The 14,022-nt window shown below is 40.3% G+C and overlaps 1 protein-coding gene across 42 annotated transcripts in view; it reads right to left on the reverse strand.

The window, feature by feature from the left end:
* Nucleotides 1–236: 236 nt before the first annotated feature.
* Nucleotides 237–14,022, reverse strand: part of ANK2 (ankyrin 2) — a 365,297-nt gene continuing 351,511 nt past the window's right edge. For 25 of the 42 annotated variants that reach the window (XM_027543772.1, XM_027543788.1, XM_027543787.1 and 22 more), the window contains 6 exons: nucleotides 12,052–12,343; nucleotides 9,018–9,101; nucleotides 8,742–8,906; nucleotides 7,560–7,742; nucleotides 6,071–6,162; nucleotides 237–2,514 (listed from right to left, as the gene is read on the reverse strand). In XM_027543772.1, coding sequence (XP_027399573.1) covers nucleotides 2,331–2,514; nucleotides 6,071–6,162; nucleotides 7,560–7,742; nucleotides 8,742–8,906; nucleotides 9,018–9,101; nucleotides 12,052–12,343 — 1,000 coding nt within the window. In that variant the 3' untranslated portion in view covers nucleotides 237–2,330. Of the gene's footprint in view, nucleotides 2,515–6,070; nucleotides 6,163–7,559; nucleotides 7,743–8,741; nucleotides 8,907–9,017; nucleotides 9,102–9,590; nucleotides 9,684–12,051; nucleotides 12,344–14,022 lie in introns of all 42 variants that reach the window. The other 17 variants (XM_027543778.1, XM_027543779.1, XM_027543789.1 and 14 more) reach the window with 1 other exon arrangement.

The following is a 14,022-nucleotide window of genomic DNA, read 5'->3' on the forward strand; positions in this document are numbered from 1 at the left end:
AAAAATAAATCATTGTTTTTCTCCTTTTGCATAACAATAAAAATTCTTTCAGGACAGAATACAGTCTGTTTCTCCCAGTGCTTAATAGCATTGGGCATGAAGCATATTCAGTTCCCAAACAAGAACAAAAGCCAGTGTGTCTTCCTTCAGGCTTCACATCTATTTCATCTCTTTAATATTCATCTGTCATCTCCTGGAATCAAAGGTGAGTGATAAAGAAGAACAAATCACCGTTGCCACATTTAACACTTGTACATTTTATTTAATTAAATCAGCCATTGTACACATTGCAGCTATGTATTGTTAGTGTTGTATTTTTTCCGTTAACTAATACATGCCCTCATAGATATATTCAATTAGTGTTATCACCATGGGAACAAGATGCTGATTCATCAACTGAAAATTCACTTCTTCTCACAGTATTCAAGTTTTTTGATTACACAGCAAAAATCAAAACCAAAAAAGAAAAAAAAAGGTGAATAACCATTATGTTGTTACAGACATCATCTGCACTGCAAATAACACAACAGAAGTGCTTTTCTTGAGCTCCAGTGAAGGTTTGGACAACAAGGCCATGGTGCGCTTGAAAAGTTTCACCACTGGCCTCACTCATTTTGGCTGCCAAAGAATGCTTTATTTCCTATCCAATTGCCAAAAAGTGCTATCATTTGAGGCTTAGGAGATTCGGCTTGTGGGAAACCTCCCTCCCAGGAAATTTTCTCTCTTGGCAACGTTACTTGAAATGAAGAAGTACCATTGTTTGTCATCTTTGTTTTTGACATTCGGAACAATGAGTCATTTTTGCACAACAGGAAAAGACCAGATAGAATTGGAAAATGTTCAATCCCTGGAGGATAGACTCTGGTTTTTAAAATTTTTAAATTTCATCTTCATTGAATATACTTTTCTTTAACAAATAACTGATTCAAAATGTATACTGTTTATATGAATATATTTGTGAATATATATATGTTAAAATGCTACACAGCTTCAACCACTAGAGGAATGAGGAATAGGACATGGAAATCACTCAGCTGATCAAAGTCCCTTCTTTGAAACAGACAGACAGGGAAGTGCACAAATGCACTTCAGAGTTTCCAAGGGAGTTCGGATTTCAAATAAATAAACTAAAAATTTTAAACCCAAACCAAATTTTTCAGGATTTCTCAATCTCGTCTGCAAGCTAAAAACAGACCTAGCAGAAAAGTGAAAAGTGCTTGCTGAGGGTAAAAAGAATGAAAACCATCGATGTGATTAGAAGAGGGGTTTGTGGTTTGATTCTTAAATGCTACATGCAGGTATTAGAGAAGATATAAACCTGGAGAAAAAAAAAAGAAGAAACCACTTCAACATGGTGAAGGAGTTCAACCATTTGTGTTGGGCAAATCTTGTTTCCGATGAATTATCTACAGTGCAGTGGCCAGGAGAAAGTACCACCAATAAGACAGCGTGGTTTGCTAAAGCAGCAATGAAAACTGGAAAACTACAGTAGTTATAGCTTTTTAAAATACCCTGCCAACATGTCCCAAATCTAAAGGACCTGAAGATGCTAGACAGCTGTGGGATGCTGCTACTGGCAACTCAACACCTCACTGCTTCATCTCGTTGCCTCGGCTCCCCACCTCCCCGCCCTCGATGACGGCTGGAGAGTCATAAATCATGGCTGGCCAGCACCAGCGCTAAGTGCTTAGTTAGGACAGTTCTTCAAGGTTATGAACCCATCTTTAACTAGGAGCCAGGGCTACTCTGGAAATTCTAAGGACATGGTAGGTCTGAAGTGCTTCTTTTGTGGTAGAACTGTATTATCATTCGATTGTGTTAGCAATATCTTAACGAACTGTGGTTCAGCAATTCCTCTAGAGGCCTTTCACTCCGTGATGCCCAGTGTAGTCATGATAGGCAGTGGTTTTAATTTTAATATAGTGTTCGTCTGAGCATTAGCTATATACATCGTACACGGGTATCTCTTGGAAGGATTCCTATGTGTCACCATTTGAAGAGGTCCGAAGGTGAAGTTCTCCCGTTGAATGGATTTTCATGGAGCTTGTGCAGAAGCCAAGAAGAACAACGGAGGTGGCCAGGTCCCAGGTCAGCACAGACACAACAGAGCAGTGGATACAGCATCCAGAGTGAGGGATGCTATCTTTGGTCACAAATTAGCTTACAGTTAAAGAGGATGGGGGAAAACTCAAACCAAATGCCGCATGTTTGCTGAAAGTGAAATGTCAGGGTATCCCATTAATCAGGCCAGTGAGGTCACTCCTCTAATGAAACGGGACGTTGCATATTGAGTGAAGGTGTGGTTTCTGGTGTGAGAATTGGGCAGCCCCTCACTGGGCCTCTTGCTTCGAGTCCTCCTTGCAGAAATGCCGAAGGAGTTGCTGGAGGTCGTGCTGGAGGTCGTCCTGGTCTAGCGCTTCTGGGACATCCTCCAGGTGCTCCAAGTAAATGCGTTTTCCCTGCTGGTCCTTCACCACAGCCCTCTTCTGGGTTCTAGCTTTACTCATTGTCGTCCTGGAGGAAAGCAGACAAGAGAATGTTACGTTCTTTCTTTCCTGCTAAAGGCAGCCACTACCTTTGGTATGAGAGGACCTAAGACATGAAAGTGATACTTACTGTTGACGCCTCTGTCCTGGGCTACTACCAACTACAGCCATCTCTGCACTTCTTTCTTTTAGACACAGCTCTCCTATTTAAATGACTCATGAAATTTCTAAAACGTATTCTGGAACAAGGAGTATTTTTTTTTTAAACTTTAAGAAATATTTCAAATAAATGAAATGATGTTTTCATATGATTCTCTTAAGAACTAACCATACACTCATGCCTGTTTTGATTAGGGCACTGCTTCATCTCCATGTACTGTTATATTGGTATGATTATTTTCCTGCATCTTTACTGCAAAGTGATCATACTGTGATTTGCTCCCTCTCTGCTTGTAAATACAATTCTTCATTCCACAAATATGTGGTAAACATGTCTTATGGACCAGGTACTATTATTATATAGCAAGTAAGGAAACTGGATCTCAGAGAATTTAAGCAGTGCTCCAAATAAAAAAAAATAACTCAGTTATTATACAACAGGGCCAAAAATCAAAGGTTTCAGGATTTGAATCTATAACCATGAGGCCATAGGGACCAACTTTATACCAGCATTGGATGTATCAGTTTTTGAAGCTTTACCCAGTATTTTCCTTACCGATTCCTAGTGTCAAGAAGCTGAGGGTTCTGCCCATGGGCTGCCCTAAGCTAATGCTTCTTAATTCCCTAAGCTTAATTCTTCCTTCTGACATCTCTACACATCTGTTAAGATCACCTTGGTTTTTAAAATGGCTGACTTCAATCAAAACACTTCTGGCTTACCTTTGGACATCTTGTCTCCTTCCTTCTCTTGTGTTCTCTTATCTCCCCTTTCCTTTGAGTCTACCTGAATTATTTTGTATCTGCAAGCAAACTTTCATTTGTTCCTTTTGAGTAAAATGTCAAATTTGGCGCCAGTGGTTGAAGTCAGATTGTTTTATAACTATTCAGCATCCATATATATTTTTTCATCCAAAATGCAAATTTCTGCTATTGCCACCAAGATCTAGTATAAACCTTTAGGGCACTGGCACTGGGGGTTAAGCTTCTATCAGAGGACACTTCTTGGTGCTGTGTGTCCACATATGTCAATGAATGTGTTTATGAATACACTTACATATACGACTCAAACAGTGGAATGAATTATATGCCTATCGGGGAGCAGTGGGTATGATCAGATGTCTTCAGCAACATGTAAGATGAAGTGTTGTGGATCACAAATAGACTTCCATAAACTAAGTAGCTGTGGGACTGGACTGAGATGTCTATATTCCTGGCTTCAAATTCACCAGGTGTCACTGAGAGTTTTGGATGAACTGGTCTCAATCTAACTCCATCTTAAGATCTCACGATGCTAGGGTGTGCGTGGTTTATGTGGTCCCATATGCATAACTGAGCAAAAGATGTAAGAGTTCAGAGTATAAAAAGCACTTTATCCTTAATTTATATAGCATTCTTAAAGTTCTGTGAGCAATTACTCTCTCTTAAATTCCTAGCTGGGGCTGTTTTTCACATGTGGTTGGAGGGTGGAATTGTGACAGAACCTTTAAATTCACTGTTCTAATTATTATGTTCTACAGGCTAAAAATAGCCTTGTAGAGTACTATAAATGACAATCTTTCCTTTCTTTTCACTGAAATGAAAAGCACAGCAGTAACTTCAATTTCCATTGTGTCTTCAATGAGAAGCTGAGAACATTTTGTTAATACACACGGCACTGCTAGAAGCCCAGAAAGAAGTGAGGTAATGGTGCCCAAGTTTACACATCGAACAAGCAATGGGGATGAGGGTAGACCAGAAAGCCTCAGAGCTAATCCTTGTTCATATGCACAGACATGAGCTGCCTACTGCTTTTATAATATTTTCTGAATTTATTAAAGTCCCTGGTTTCAGCCTCACTAGGTACATTCAGCTTCATGGGTATCAAATTCACGCTCATGTTATTTGCCACTCACATGCAGAATCATGAAACAGCTTGTTAAAGACAAAAACCCATCAAAGGAAAGATTTACCAAGATTGAGCTGAAAGTGAAAGTGAAAGTGAAGTCACTCAGTCGTGTCTGACTCTTAGTGACCCCATGGACTGCAGCCTACCAGGCTCCTCCACCCATGGGATTTTCCAGGCAAGAGTACTGGAGTGGGGTGCCATTGCCTTCAGCTAGATTAATTTGTGAGCAATTTAATTTGATTCCTACTCCTTGGAAGGAAAGTTATGACCAACCTAGATAGCATATTCAAAAGCAGAGACATTACTTTGCCAACAAAGGTCTGTCTAGTCAAGGCTATGGTTTTTCCAGTGGTCATGTATGGATGTGAGAGTTGGACTGTGAAGAAAGCTGAGCACCGAAACATTGATGTTTTTGAACTGTGGTGTTGGACAAGACTCTTGAGAGTCCCTTGGACTGCAAGGAGATCCAACCAGTCCATTCTGAAGGAGATCAGTCCTGGGTGTTCTTTGGAAGGAGTGATGATAAAGCTGAAACTCCAATACCTTGGCCACCTCATGTGAAGAGTTGACTCATTGGAAAAGACTCTGATTCTGGGAGGGATTGGGGGCAGGAGGAGAAGGGGTCCACAGAGGATGAGATGGCTGGATGGCATCACCGACTCAATGGACATGAGTTTGGGTGAACTCTGGGAGTTGGTGATGGACAGGGAGACCTGGCGTGCTGCAATTCATGGGGTTGCAAAGAATCGGACATGACTGAGTGACTGAACTGAACTGAACTCTATTCTACAATGGAATATCCGAGATGGTTTGCCCAATGAAATTGGTGACTTGCTGAAATCTAGGAAGTGACTGTCTAAAAGTCATCTGACTATTATCATGTCTTGCTGCTGCTGCTGCTAAGTCACTTCAGTCGTGTCCGACTCTGTGCAACCCCATAGACGGCAGCCCACCAGGCCCCGCCGTCCCTGGGATTCTCCAGGCAAGAACACTGGAGTGGGTTGCCATTTCCTCCTCCAATGCATGAAAGTGAAAAGCGAAAGTGAAGTCGCTCAGTTGTGTCCGACTCTTAGCGACCCCATGGACTGCAGCCTACCAGGCTCCTTGTCCATGGGATTTTCCAGGCAAGAGTACTGGAGTGGGGTGCCATTGCCTTCTCCCATTATCATGTCTTAGTATTACTTAATTTTTTTTTTCTTTGTTTATTTATTTATGGCTGTGCTGGCTCTTCATTTCCGTGGTATGTGGGATCTTCCTGGACCAGGGATTGAACCCAAGTCTCCTGCATTGGCAAGTGGATTCTTCACCACTGAGCCACCAGGGAAGCACCTTAGTATTACTTTTAAAGCATCAGGAGAACACTTCAGGAATGATACAGTGACAGATGTATCACCTGATGGAAGTCTTAAAATGCAGGGTGAGTCTGTAGCTTCCAAGGGGGTTTTAGGGTAGATGTGTGGATTCTATTTATCTTTTCTTAATATTAGAAAACTTTTAAAAAGTGTTAGTTGGCAAAGCATCACCCCATGCTAACCCAAACCTTCTAATTATTGATCCATCCTCCTTCAGGACTTCATTCTCTACTAAACTGGGGGAGTAGACTTTCATGTGGCTACCTGTGTAACTCAAAGCCTGAAATAAGGAAAAAACAGAACAAGACAAAGTCTATCATAAACCATAGACTTTAACTTAATCTATCACTCTGCTTAATGGATAGTCAATATAAAAATACATGCTTGAAAGGATAAAGAAAAGCAGTTCTTAGGAGCAGACCTAAGGATCAAGTTTTATTTAACAGGTCTGTAAAATTTCTTGCATTCATGAAGGAGACTGGTTCAACTACTCCACAGTTGTCCCTACCTATACTGGTTGAGTTCTAATTTCCTCCTCACCTCACCCTGCTCCTCTCCACAATGCAGACTTTAATGACAAATACAATCAATAACGACCAGAGGCAAAAACAAGGAACAAACAAACAAAGCCCGAAGTGTATAACTCAGGTGATTCTTCTTTTGATAGTTCAAGTTCACCAGGTGTCAAATCTGAAGAACTAAAAGTAGTATGAATAAAGTATGCTCTTAATATCCTAAGGCATTCATATATAATCTCAATGCATACTGTGGGTATAAAAGAGGGCATACACATAAGATTTAACTTCAAAATGTTTCAATAGCAAAGAATGTTTCATAGACATATTTTGTACACGCCCACCAGCCCTTAGCTGAATCTTTGAGACCAGCTGTGTTTCAAATTTCAGGGTTTTTTTCTTTTTGGATTTTAGAAAGGTAATATGAGGTATACACTATATATTCTAATATCTCATTTGGGGTAGGGACAGCATCCTGAAATCACACCCATTAATATATCAATAGTAAAAAACAAACATTCATTCTTTTGGAATAAAAAAGACTCCAAGTCATTACAATTCCTTGTCAGTTCACACTAAGTTTTTCTGCCAAACTAGCTTGCTACTAACTTTAAAAATTTGTTTTGGTTTTCAAAATTTGGGGAATTTTTGTATTGTAGTAAGTGTTTATGGATATCACTGTGCTGTGGACCCATTTCATAATTATTGAAAATCAGAACTTAATTATAAATGCTTGATTTATTTATGGTTATGAACGATATCTGAATCTTCTTTAATGCTTATTATTGGAAATATCTGAGAATATCCATTAGCAAAAATAAGGGGCAATATCTAATTCTTTCCCTTACTAATTGGAAGTACAAGTCAGTTCTGAGACTTTTAGGCAGGAGGTACCATCATGCCCCAACTTTGGAGATTCTGATCCAGAATGAGCTGAAGGGAATCCTGGTCATATGGATTTTTTAAAACTCTTCAGGTGGCTCAAATGAACACAAGTTGAGGAAAACTATTTCACTGTACACATTATTCAAATAGGAATTCTACGCTCTTGAATTATTCTGCATCCTTCCATGAGTACAGGTATGGAATGACACAATGATAAATCATTTTCTTCTCAAACACAAAGCACACACATAAAGACAAAGTGATGATGCTTCTATACCTCTTCAAAGTCATCTTTGGCTGAAGGAAGATCAGTGGCTAAACTAGAATCCCCCAGATGTTTCTCCATCCTCTCACCATGGACCACAGTTGTCTTAACAACTTTGCTGACTCTACGGCCTTCCACTGGTTCAGCCTGAAATTGTGAGGTACTGGACAGAATGCTGGGCTCAGACAAAGTTACCTGATGAATGAAGGACACACAGTATACAGTTTCGATGACCAAGATGTAACAGTGATGAACTTTTCTATGCCAAAACCCACATGCTACAATGGTGTATCTTAAAGACAGCATTTTGTCAACAAGAAGCAGCAAAAGACTATGATCAATTGGTAACATCTATGTAATGACTATACAGACACAGCACCAAATCAGCCACTTAATTCATTGCTTGGACAGAGGTTGGTCAGGAAGTTTCATGGCTGAGGAACTGGCTGCTCAGTGCAATGCACCCAGTGCCCTGCAGATGAACTCTCTTTTCCCAAGTGTAAATGGGTTGTTCTGACATTATGAAGACAAAATTAACCATCAAAGAAGGAACTTACAGAGACATGAGAAACTGAAAATGTAGATGTTTAGAGAACCTCGTGTGTGTAATAATAAAATTTTGAGGATGTGAATGGATGCAAGATGGTGAGAATGTCCCAAATTACATGTCAAAGAGAGTAAATATGCTTCTGAAAGAGGGAAGTAAAACAGGAAGAAATAAAGCTACAAATCAAGGGAGTTTCTGGATCCTGGTTTCAGTGACTCTGAAATGCAAAAGTTTAGAAATCCAGTATTTATCAAAGGTGCCCTAGAGAAGGCTGCGGTGACTGACTGGGCACGGCACCACAGTGCCTTGGCACAAGATTTTTTTCAGAATCTACCACTTGCCAGCTAATAGGATTGCTGTCTTTTAAATTTTGACTTTTGGATGTCTGCTGCTGTCAATTGAATTAATGAGAAAGTGGAAATGAAAAGGACCAAAGACAATGAGTACAGTGGTTACAAATCTGCCTCGTGGTTCTTTAAAAATTTTCCAAATCACAAAGACAAAAAAAAATCAACGTGTAACTAAACACAGACTGCCTTATAAAGGGGAGAAGTGAGGCCAGCAGGAATGAACTATCTCGTCCATCTCTTGTGAGCTCTATTTCACACCTCTCCATAAAGTCAGTTCTGGAGACGTTGTGGGCTCACCTCTGACTGCTCGGTGTCACTCTTCAATACAATGCGCTTTATGACTTTGGAATAACCATCCCCTTCATCAACGCTGATAGAATCCTGTGGTGCTCCCTGCATCGTAATCTCCTCTTTCTCTGTGCCGTCAGAGGAGATGAACCGCCTAATGATTTTCCTAGTAACCTAGAAGATATTTTACTCATGTAACTTGTTTTTAAGGGACGGTGCCAGGGTACTGATACACGTTTAGACAGGAAACTTGAATCAATCATGCTAAGATACTTAAGATAATACCTTCTTTACCACGGTGTGTCCATGCTCATCGATGTATTCTTCTTCTGTGACTGTTTCTGGGGGTATGTCAGGCATATCATCTCCCTACACAGTTGAGAGAAAAGGGTCACTTCCGTGTTTGACATTAGTGCTGAAGAACTACTCCCAAGTGCTTATAATACAAGGAAGGTTAGAAAATTAAAGGAGCTTTGAGAAGCATTGCTGAGATGCCAAATCCTGTCACGTAGTAAGTTTAAAAAAAAAAAAAAAAAAGAGGTAATAACATGCTAGAAAATCTGACCAAAGTTAGCTCAAACTTAAACAAACAAACAAAAATAGATCAGCCAGAGGTGAGGTGGGTGGAGCTGGAGATGCTAAATCTTGCTCTTGCTGTTCGTTCTCTCAGAGGGAGGCTGTGAATGTCATTACTGCTGCATTTCTTTACAAACAGAACTTAGGAGGGTTAAGGATCTGCTTTCTGAAGGCCATGCACTACCTAAGGAGCATGCCAAGCCCTCCACTCCAGATTGGTCACTCTCAAAGGGTTATGGGGACAGAAGTGTCCTGGACGTGCAGTAACGGAACAACTGGTACCTGAATAATCAATCGTCGGCGGACAACCCTGGTTGTTACCATCGCCTCCTCATCTGAGCTGGCCTCCAGCTCACCTAATTCCTCTGTTAGCTCCTGGTGGAAGCATGGAAGCAGGGTTTTTGTTTATCATGCTAAGGAATGTCTCTTCACTACAGGTTTCTGTTTTAGCCCACAGTGGTTTCTGCAAGTTCTATTCGTGGAGGCTTTGGTGGAAAAGCCAGGAGGGATGAAAACAGCACATGCTGGGCTCAGACTTCACCGAGAATATAGCTTTTTGTTTACTGAATTAAAAAAAAAATCTGAAATTCTGAGAGTGGCCTGAGCACCCATCCGTCAAAATACATCAGAAGAAAGAAGCAACTTGCCCATTCTTCTTGGACTTCAACTCCTGATGTAGACACAGATCACGGGCAGAACAAGAAACTCTAGTGAGCTGTTGATTCTTGGGCTCAGGCTTGGAATGACCCACCAAAGGCACAGAAATACTATGCTTGTAGCAGAACTTTCTGCAGGAAGTCAAAATTTCCTGTAGCTATTATCTGGCCAGTAGTGAGTTTCCCTGCCATCAAGGAAGACAGGCTATGAATAGTATTAGACTCCCTGTGCACAGGAGCTGAGGTGCAGAGGCCAATCCAATTTTATGGGTCTGGCCCAAAGCCAAAGCTGGAGCTAAGATCATAACTTTAGATGATAACATATCTCATGGGAGCACATATATGGAATCATTCTTTCCTAATGGAATGCTATTTTTAAAAATTCTATTGAAACATAGAAAAGATTACTCAACGAAATTTTGTCAACATACTTTAAAATATCACTTATATTTCCATATTCTTTCCTGCTGCAGGAAAACATGTAAATTCCAAGCCAAATTATACTTTAAGTACACTTAGGAATCTGCTGCCTAGAAATATGGTCAGGAAGAAAAGTGACTGAAATTGGACCCTTAAGTCAGGGTCATGAGATGAAAAGGGTCAAAATAGGAAGCTTAAGAGAAAGAATTAGACATTCATCAAGAATAAGTAGAACAGGCCCATATAAATAATGTGGAATATAGGGAAATTTATCAAAATGTATTCATATGCATAGGACAGATTAAATATATGAATTATCCAGATAATTGTTTCAAGTGTACACTTCAGTTAGCCTACAGATTCTTAGACTAAAATTGGCAACTTTTAAGTTCAGATAGCATCTATGAAACATTTTTACTAGAATTCATTTAAGCCAAGAACTTGAGAGATGAATAAAGGCTGTACAAATGCAAACTTGGAATAAACATCCATTCATGGGATGAATTCATTATTTAAAATAGCTGCCAAAATTTGGAGCAGTTCTTATCTGCCTGGATCTCCCCTAATTTTAAACTATGGTTTTAGAAATCTTGCCAGCAGATATCACACTCAGAGTGAACAAAAACAAATGTAGATGTTAAGCCCAAAGATATTTTCCCTCCAGAGTCTTAATTCTTTTATAAAACATTCTTTCCTAAAAGATGTATATGCATGCTTTAAAAATAGTCTGACATATAAAATGTTTTTAAATCCAAAAAAGGAAAAATATATCTAATTTAATTTACATTAAGTTTAATTCAGAAAGATGTTCACACTTGTGTGTGTGTGTGTGTGTGTGTGTGTGTGTGTGTGTGTGTGTGACTCCTTCAGGGAGCTATTGAAAATGCCAGTTCTTGTCCTTTCCCCTCCCTGGGTTCATTCTGATCCAGGAGTTCAGAGGAGGGAGCGATACGAACCATTCAGACCGTGTTCTGAGAATAAATGGTTCAACTCAGTTTCTTAAGATGGTCTCCACCTGTCTTCACAATATCAAAACCTCACTTAAAAACAAAGAAGAGACAGTGATGCATACTCATGCCGCTATGGGTTTTCTGACTTTTGGAACCAGCCGTTAATGTAGGTGTAATGTCCTTTTCCTGAGTCATTCTTAAAATAAATAGGAGCTCTCACTTGGAAATAATACTTCCCCTAATGAGAAACATTTGTTTTGGGAGGTAAACCCCACTCAATACCCACAGGTGGTGTGCTTATCACCTGACCGCACAGACAGACTTGCCACGAGGGCAGATTCCAGCACTCTCCCACGGCTGGCCAGCTTACCTGATGCTCGGTAAATTCCCCTCACTAGTCGTCTTTATTTATAAGATAATTCTGAAAGGTAATATCAGGTATATTATTTCACCCCAATGCTCATTTTTCTTAGCAAAAGGGTTTCCAACTATAAAACTGGGGCTGATGGTCAAAGAGCTAGAATTAGAACCATGTACTACTCTCTAGATTCACGGGTTCTCAGGTTTTTAAAAGGGATTGGCGGGCTTCCCATGGCCCAAGTTAATTAATTTGGCAAGCTGTTCTGTGAAAAAAAACAGGTCACTGGAGAAATGGACATGGGAGAGGGTGTGGAGCTTTGTTCCACGTGGGAAAAGAAACAGAGGAGGAGATTTTACCTTTTGAAAAGCAGCCTCTTCATCAAGCCTCTCGAAGGCCTGAGGCTGGTCCTCAGCCGATTCCACGATCACGAGGCTGGTTTTCCGAGGTGAACTCTCCTCCCTGCGTTCGGGGGGCTCCTCAGGTTCCTGCACAACTGGAGAGCCTCCCCGCTCACTCGATGTTGGGGTTTGGAGATACAGCCTCTCCTCCTCGGAAGGGGTGACAATTTCCTCAGGTGTCTTGGTGGGGGAGCCCGATGTTCCCGTGGCCTTCTGAGTCTCTGACATTTCTGTCCCTGGGGTTGTCACGCTGAAACGGAAAAGCCCCAGTATACCATGAGAACACAGGCATTTGTGACCCCGTTGAAGGAAGGGAAGATGAAATCTGTCTTCATAGTCCGTGGAAGTCTAAATATGTTTCTAAACTTGGCCAAGAAATGAAATGTGAACAAAAATTGTATGTAAAATATAGTTACAGCACATTGATGTAGCATTGACTGGGAAAGATGCGCTTTAAAAAGATAAAAATTATTCTCAAATGTATTACCATTTCCTAATCTCTACAAAGTAGGGTAATAAATAATATGAGATATTAATAAATAAATAATTTCATCTTTCTTTGACAACTCAAGGTAATATTGATGATCTGAGGAGGTTTATATAAGAAAAATCCGTGGACAATAGGCTTCTGAAGCAAGACCAAAATTTGGCAAAAATTTTAAAAAGCAATATATAAATCCCATGTTAAATATAGTTACCATAATCATAAATAGAGGGAGATTCTTGTTATATCTCTGGAAAATCATTATTACTTGATAAGATCTTTTGGTATTGAAACTTTTTCTATTGATATAGTGTAAGTAACACAATCTTTATAATTGCAATTTCTTTTTTAAATAATTATTTATTTGGTTACACCAGGTCTTAGTTGAGGTACGTGGGATCTAGTTTCCTGACCAGAGATTGAACCCAGGTCCTCTACATTGGGAACATGGAGTCTTAGCCACTAGACTACCAGGGAAGTTCCTATCATCCCAATTTCTAAAATAAAAAAAAATGTTCCCCTACTTTATTATAATTTTCTGTCACTCTATAGATGTTAAATGCCCCGAGTGCTTTTCTGATAGTCCCTCTTTGCTTCCCATCTTTTCCTTCTTCCTTCTCGCTTTTCCTGGCCTCTCCTTTATGTTCTCCCCTACAATCTAAAGGCGGGTGGGTGAGAAGGCGGTGCTCTGCGGAAGGCAAGGTCATCTCAATGCCCATTTTCTCCAAATCCAGTGATTTCAGCATAGAGCTCACTCAACAACAAAGAGCCTCCTGACACACTATTCTCACATTTCAGAGCGGGGACACGCTTGCCTTTCTCATGATCTGGTTGGTTTTCTAGACAAGTGTCATTTAAGAAACTTTCTTTTGCTTTTGCTTCCAGGAAGCCCAGAGCTTGAGTTCTAAGCTCACTGCACTCTGCAGCTTCCTTTAGCCAGAAGCTCTCCAGACGACTTCTCTTCATTCCCATTCCAACCTCTAATGGTCTTTCAATCTGTGTGCGTAATTTGTGTGGCATTTCTATATTTATTGTCAGCCACCTCATAGCTTTGTGGTGGTTTCTCCTGCACTGGCCCTGTTCACACTCTGCACCAGTCAGAACACAACCGGCACGCACACAGAGAAGTGAGGTACAGCAGATACACAAGTCATGACCACACAGTCTACAGTGTCAACAATGCCTTCAGAGACACACCTTTGACCTTTGACCCTGTAAGGTGAATAAAGTGGATATTACTATCATAATCTATAGATACGGAAACGGAATCTCAAAGGGCTTAGGCATTCACCCAAGGTGACCAAATTGGAAATTGGTTCAAGCAGACTTGTGCCATGCAATGCTGTCACATGATGTCTATTAAATATCTTGCTTCTTTTCCTCTAGTTCTGGCATTTGTTATTAGTGGGGTCATTTGAGAACTATCTGAAAACGCTTTATGCTTG

The sequence above is a fragment of the Bos indicus x Bos taurus genome, chromosome 6 (assembly GCF_003369695.1).
Source record: "Bos indicus x Bos taurus breed Angus x Brahman F1 hybrid chromosome 6, Bos_hybrid_MaternalHap_v2.0, whole genome shotgun sequence".
In the NCBI taxonomy this organism is placed as follows: domain Eukaryota; kingdom Metazoa; phylum Chordata; class Mammalia; order Artiodactyla; family Bovidae; genus Bos; species Bos indicus x Bos taurus.